Source organism: Dinoponera quadriceps, unplaced genomic scaffold (assembly GCF_001313825.1).
Source record: "Dinoponera quadriceps isolate SergipeBrazil2010 unplaced genomic scaffold, ASM131382v1 scaffold1964, whole genome shotgun sequence".
Lineage (NCBI taxonomy): Eukaryota > Metazoa > Arthropoda > Insecta > Hymenoptera > Formicidae > Dinoponera > Dinoponera quadriceps.
Window position 1 is genome coordinate 816 of NW_014556015.1, and position 6,902 is coordinate 7,717.

The window sequence follows — 6,902 nt, forward strand, 5'->3', positions numbered from 1 at the left end:
CTGTACACTCTAATTTCAAAATTTTTTTTTTGTTGTGTTGGTACAGTCGTCACGATCATATGTTCACTGTTTTGACTATATAGCATGTGTTGTTTTTATATGAGAGGCATAAAGGTTAGACTCGTGTTTGTGTGCTCGGCGATTTTTTGCTGTTGAAAATAATGGAGCAGAGAGTTTGTATTAATTTTTGTGTAAAAAATGGTATTAAGTGTTCAAAAACTTGTTCAAAATGTTAACAGTGGCGTACGGTGAGTCAACTGTGAGCAAAAAAAATGTTTATAAATGGTATAAGTTATTCCAAGAGGGCCGAGAAAATGTTAACGATGAACCTCGCTCTGGACGCCCCAGCACGTCAAAAATCGACGAAAATGTTGAAGAAGTGAAAGAAATTGTGTTGAAAAATCGTCGAAGGTTATGCGGCGTTTGCGTGAATCAATAAAAAAAAAACGACCGGAAGTGTGGAAAGAAAATTCATGGATTTTGCACCATGATAATGCACCTGCGCACACGTCGTTACTAGTGAGTAGTTTTTTGGCCAAAAACAATACTACCATCATGCCTCAGCCACCGTATTCACCAGACTTGGCCCCCTGCGACTTTTTCCTCTTCCCAAAATTGAAAAGGCCCATGAAAGGACGAAGATTTGCGACGATTGAGGAGATTAAGGCTGCATCGCTGGAGGAGCTCAAGGCAATATCCAAAAGTGCATTTCAGAAGTGTTTTGACGACTGGAAAAAGTGCTGGCACAAGTGCATTGTATCAGAGGGGGATTATTTTGAAGGGGATAACATAATTTTGGATGAATAAATGAATATTTTTTTATAAAAATGAAAAGTCACCTTATTTTTTGATCACACCTCGTACATAAAACATCATTAAGTATTTCAAACAATTTCCTAAATGACATATTTTTCCATTCTATTTAAAGTTATAAAACAAATAATTCCTGTGATTAAAGTATAGAGTGTTGTACCTATATTTAGAGCAATAGGACAGGTTGACTCGTTTCACTACGTGCAGACGCATCAGGCTATGCATAACTTTATGCGCTTGTATGTAGCGAAACGGATAGACAACTCGTCGTGTTACTCTGTATGTAAGTGCAACATCCTTTACAACTTCAGTGTTAGCCTCACTTTGGCCGATATTCATAGTCAGGTTTTATATTTCAGAATGTCTTAAACATAGTTTTAAGTTGCTATGCGGCTATTTCATAAGATGAATGAAAATTTAAGATAGACATTAAGACGATATTAAATATAAGACCCTATTGAGAATATGGGCATTAAAGTGTTAACTTGAATGTTATTCTCACTTGGAGAATAATATTGCAAGTAATTCTCAGGTCATAGTTAACATTAAAGTCAACATTCAAGTTTAGGATTATACTCAAGTTGACTGTTGGAAATAACCTTCAAATTGAGTATTGTATTGAAAATTATTTTCAGTCTTCTTGAGTATTTCTGTGAGTGTTTTTTTTTCATGAAAGATATGAGTTATATTTAGATTTTAAGAATTGTAGTTTACTAAAATATTTACTATTAAATATTTACTAAAAAATTACGTTCATGTTCTTTAGAAAGATAAACTCTAACGCCAGTCTATTCCTGTGCTACTAGAAAAAGCATGGTAAAGTTAAAAAAAATTTCATATGAAAAAAAGCTATATTTTCTCCGTATAATTTATAATGCGAAAAAATACTAATGGTTATATTCAACAAAACAAATCGATCCAAGCGATTAATAAACGGTCAGTTATTATTAATCTTTATTGTTAAATTTCTAAATTTAGACCAATTACGTTGACGAATTACTCAACTATTGCACAACCGTTATGTTTTCTGAACGCAGCCAACGATAATCATTATCATATTATTATCAAAACATTTTTCTAAATAGAGATGTTTTTATAGGTAACTTCGATTACGTTATTCGCATTGCCACCGGATTTGACGGCTGCATGTAACGTAGCAAAGTCAATACTGCTGGAGCAATTAAACATCAGCAAGATACACGCTCACGTTCCATCCTATGACAAGGTCGCTCCGCCGCTAATCGTACTAACGGGCCCATCAGCGGTGAAAAAGATGGAATTAGCCCTGCACGTAATCCGAACGATTCCTGACAAAGTAATCTACAAAGTAGACGATACATTTCTTCTTTTGCTCGGACAATTCTCCTCAATATGAAAAACGCGACATAATTCAATAGGTGAAATATTGCCGTTGGCACACCACGAGAGAGATCTGTGAAGACAACGATGACGAAAGTGACACTTATATTCTCGTGGACAAAGAGAGGTTCAACGACATGGCACGATGTGGCGAATTTTTGATGATCCTGGATCTTTTGGGTCATAGTTACGGATTTCGTTAGTACAGTACATACATTATCCCTACCAATTTGCGCGAGGATCTCTTCATCCATGTATTTGTAAACTGTTGCGTTTTCTCGCAAACAGACGCAGATCAGATCTCTCCGTTAATATCTGAAAATAAGATCGGTCTCACTAAGATGAATCTGTACGTGACCATAGAGATTTCTAAGCGGTATCCGAACGTAAGAACAATCCTTGTGCTCACGCAGAGCGTGGATCTTCATTGCACCTGGGCGCAGAAGAAGTTTGATGTATACACATGGATCAAGGATAACGTGGAGAATCTGTTGGTCGTGAAGATAGGCAAGCACGTCGGGGATAACGATGTAGAAAGCGCAAGTTGCATGTTGGATTTCATTAAGGAAATTATAAATGAGGTTCTTATCGCTTGTCGCATAGGTTTATGATATACAAACGAGTACGTTAAAGGGTCAGATCAATGTTACACTCTAAAAAAGGATATTTTTGGGAATTAATTTTACAAAAATGAAACAGCCATGTTTTGAAATATTGTACATTTATTATCTAACTATTACACCTTATATTTACTATATTTACTATTTTATTAAGAAAAATCTGTAAATATATGTGTAGCATGTGGTCGAACTCACGACTGCAAAAAATACCGCTGTAATCGGTAAGAAAAATGGTGCCCGTTATAGTCATCTAAAATAAAAAAAATTAAAAAATGTCTTAAATAATATGCTTGTAGATGGAGAATAAACCTAAATTTCAAATTGTATAACGAAAATTATAGAAATTATAAAAATATTAATTGTTCGAAAAATGAATATAAAAATTTTGCATTTTTCTTGTTATTTTGTAATAACAAAAATATATTTATTTCAATGTTTTTCTGTATTTATTAGGTTCATCCTCTAATAACATATATCTATTGAAAGCAGACAAACTTTCGAGTCAATCGATTAATTATTCCTCGAATTATCTATCCCGCCAATTTGAAAAACATGGTTTCAAGAAAAAACACATTTAATATTTGGGGTGTTTTTAGATATAATATTAAAATTTTACAACTTACCTCTAGAAAGTCAACTATTCCTGCTCTATATAAAAGTCTTCAAACTCCTGGTACCACTCATTTTGGGCAGTTAATTCCTCCCTTTTTGCTTTTCTTGTCTCCTTAATAACTTAGGATACATATAAGTTGTCTCGATCTGTTGCTTCTATTGTTGGCGAATATCTGGTATTGCCCCATTATTATTTCCATTGTATTTTCAAAGTATAATTCGACATTACTACCTATTACAGCGACTGATTGTGAGATATTGTCGTCTATTACTTAAACTTTCTTCTAGTGTGAATGTGTACATGTTTACACGTAGATGCACTTAAATAATCTATTAGGTTGGTGCATATGAAATGTCGGATTCTTAAGTGATTGTATAAAACTGTATATCTTTCTTCAAAAGCTGTTTATTCAATCAAAGTATGCTCCATTCGCTTCAATACACTTCTCCCAACGAGATTTTAAAGCGTAGATGCCTGTCTTAAAAAAATTTTGGTCTTTAGAATTAATAAACTCTGATATCGAGTTTTTTAGACTGTCTTCATTTTCATGGTGTTTGCCTCTTAAAAACAGCTCTAAATGCTTGAAAAAATGAAAATCGGTCGGCGAGAGATCCGGTGAATATGGTGGATGCTGCAAAACTTCATATTCCAGTTCGTTCAGTTTCGCAATTGTTTTGTGCGATGTGTGCGGCCGAGCGTTGTCATGGAGCAGTAGCGGGCCATGCCGATTCACAAGCGATGGGAGTACAATTTGGTGTCTCAATATCGTTGTATGGTCAACTTTCATCCTGATAGCAAGTTCCCTCGTGGATACGGCTGGATCCGCTTCCACTAGAGCCTTCAGGTCATCATTATTCACAGACGTTTTGGGTCTTCCGCGCGGCTCATTTTGCAGTGAAAAATCGCCAGTCCGAAATTTTTCGAACCAACGCTGCACTTTCCGATTGTTAACCGTATTCTCCCCAAACGCTTGGTTTATGTTGCGTGCAGCTTTTGCAGCACTATTACCAAGTTTGTACTCATATAAGAAAATGACGCGAATGTCGGCAGAATTCATATCGGTAATAAACTCAAAAGAAATAAAAAAGGGAAGACCTTCGAGAAAACCTATTTTGTTGAAATGAGTCTCTGGCAATGGACAATACGAGTATGAATGAGGTTATGCCAAATACAAAAGTATAACGAAAACAGGGAGGAAAACGTCCGCATGTAAAGAGAATGCGACATTTCATACGCACCAACCTAATATATTATATCTAAAGAATATCGGCAGATATTTTATTATTCTTTTCCAAAACTGAAATCAGTCGTAATACTGTTTATATTGAGTCCACTTGCTTTCAAGACGCATACCACAATAATTTTCAAGAACTTCATTAAGATATTCATTAAAATTTAGAGGCATAGTTTTAAGACTAAGATTACGAAAAATGCAAAAAATTCGTTTTTTTAAATCGTTACATTGGTCTGACCCCTTAATATCTAATTGATAAAGTACGGCTTTATCATTTTATTCCAGTAAAAAAAAGGGAGGAATCATATAGCACGATATTTTCCGAATATGGTTTCGAATAAATCACATTAAGGAGATATCATACGTTAAGGCTTTGGAGTAGTCATCGCGGTCATATTGGATTCGTGACGTCAAAGACAAGAAATGATACGTTGAAATATATTACATGCCATTTGCAAATAAAAAGATATTTGAACAAAACAACATTTAAGATTGCTTGAAGACATTTGTGAAAATGGACGAAAACTCTCATTTTCCCTCTTGATTCCAGTCAATAAATAGGCACGTGAAAGACACGTAAAAGATATATGAAATAAAGCTCTATTCATGTAAGAAAACATAGTTTCATAGCTGTTGAAACAAGTAGAAAATATACTCTCATGTATAAAATTCCGAGCTAATCTGAGTTTTCGTTCATTTTTACAGGTTTAACAATGTTACAAATCACATTTGCACAATTAAGTAAATAATAAAGAAATGGCACGCAACACAAAATTTCGTTATAAATATGTCACTCTTCACACATAAATGCGGTCCAGCAAGTACTACAAATGCTTCAAAGCGTTTTCCTTTTTTTCCTTTATTCGAACCCGAAAAATAAATGAAGAAAGAGAAACACTTAGAAGTATTTGTAACGTTTGTTGGACACCCTCTATTAATTCATCCTTTGTCGTTCTGAACTGTGTCACTACTATCAATGCGGAGTTATTGTCTGACTACTCCGAAGTCTAAACGCATTCAATTGCAGATTATTCTAACTCTTTTAATCCTGACGTATCATCAAGGATACAACATACGTCTTTGAAAATAAAAATATTTTATTTAATCTTTTATTAACGTCGTTTAATAAAGCATTCTTGAAGCTATCTAACTGCAATTATAAATATTTATGTTAGAAAGAAAACTGAATACATTCATTAATTTTTAATTCTGCATAAAAAAATTAAATTTTTTAAATTTTAATGAAGATAAAAATGTAATTCCTTCCTGCTGAAACCACTTTTTAAATCAAACTTTTGAAGCGCTATTTCTAAATTTATTTGATAATGATAATCCTCTGTTAAAATAACACTAAATTTGTAAAATAAAAAAATGAAAAGAGTTTAAGATCTTCATATGAACATAGACTTTAGGACATAGACATTTTAAGACTTCTGTGTTCTCACTTTAGATAACCTTATTTGATGGCGTCAGAAACGAGAAATTGCATACCAAAATATATTATGATATATGTGAAAATAAGCAAATATTTTCATAAAATGGCACTCGTGATACATAGTATGTTCTAGTGAAAAGGTGACTGGTGAATGAAACACAAGACGTTATTATTCGATGGCGCTACAGCTGATATCGAGCCAGGACCTCCTCCTCTCTCTTTTACATATATATGTGGTGCGCATGCAGAATATACACATGTATACGGGACTATTGAAAGGTCCTATAGTTTTATATATAGTTTTAAACGCTGGTTCCGAACGGCAAATTGGAGAAGAGGTTTTTTTTGGCATGAATACACTTGGTGGTTTGCCAGACCCACCGAAGAGAAGCTACGAACGTATGAACAATTTTTCTGGTTCTGTCGGAGATCGAACTCGGGACTTCTAGCATAGTAGACCGGTGCGCTGTCTACCATGTTCGCGCTTATTTACACAAGGCGATTATTTATGTCTTATTTTTATTATTACTTATTCGAAATAGACTCTTTGTGAGTCAATATACCGCTGGAAAAGATCGTAAAACTTTTTGAAACAGTTCTTAAAGTTTTCCGCCGGAATCGTTTTTAGAAATTCTGCCGAAACTTTTCGGATACCCTGAATCGAATCATAACATGATCCTTTCATGACCAACTTTAGTTTTGGAAATAGCCAGAAATCACAGAGAGTAAAATTAGACGAGTACAGCGTGTTCAAATACTATAATGTTCTTTTTGGCCCAAAAATCACATACAACCTTGGCTTTGTAAAAAGGTTTATCATTATCATTT

At 34.2% G+C, this 6,902-nt stretch overlaps 1 protein-coding gene across 1 annotated transcript; it reads left to right on the plus strand.

Annotated features, from left to right (window-relative positions):
• The first annotated feature begins 555 nt into the window (after positions 1-555).
• LOC106746438 lies at positions 556-2,881 on the plus strand. The gene is made up of 4 exons (XM_014623043.1): positions 556-690; positions 1,913-2,128; positions 2,211-2,370; positions 2,461-2,881. Exons 1-4 carry the CDS (start codon positions 556-558, stop codon positions 2,781-2,783), a joined length of 834 nt encoding a protein of 277 aa, XP_014478529.1. The 3' UTR covers positions 2,784-2,881.
• The last annotated feature ends 4,021 nt before the right edge of the window (positions 2,882-6,902 follow it).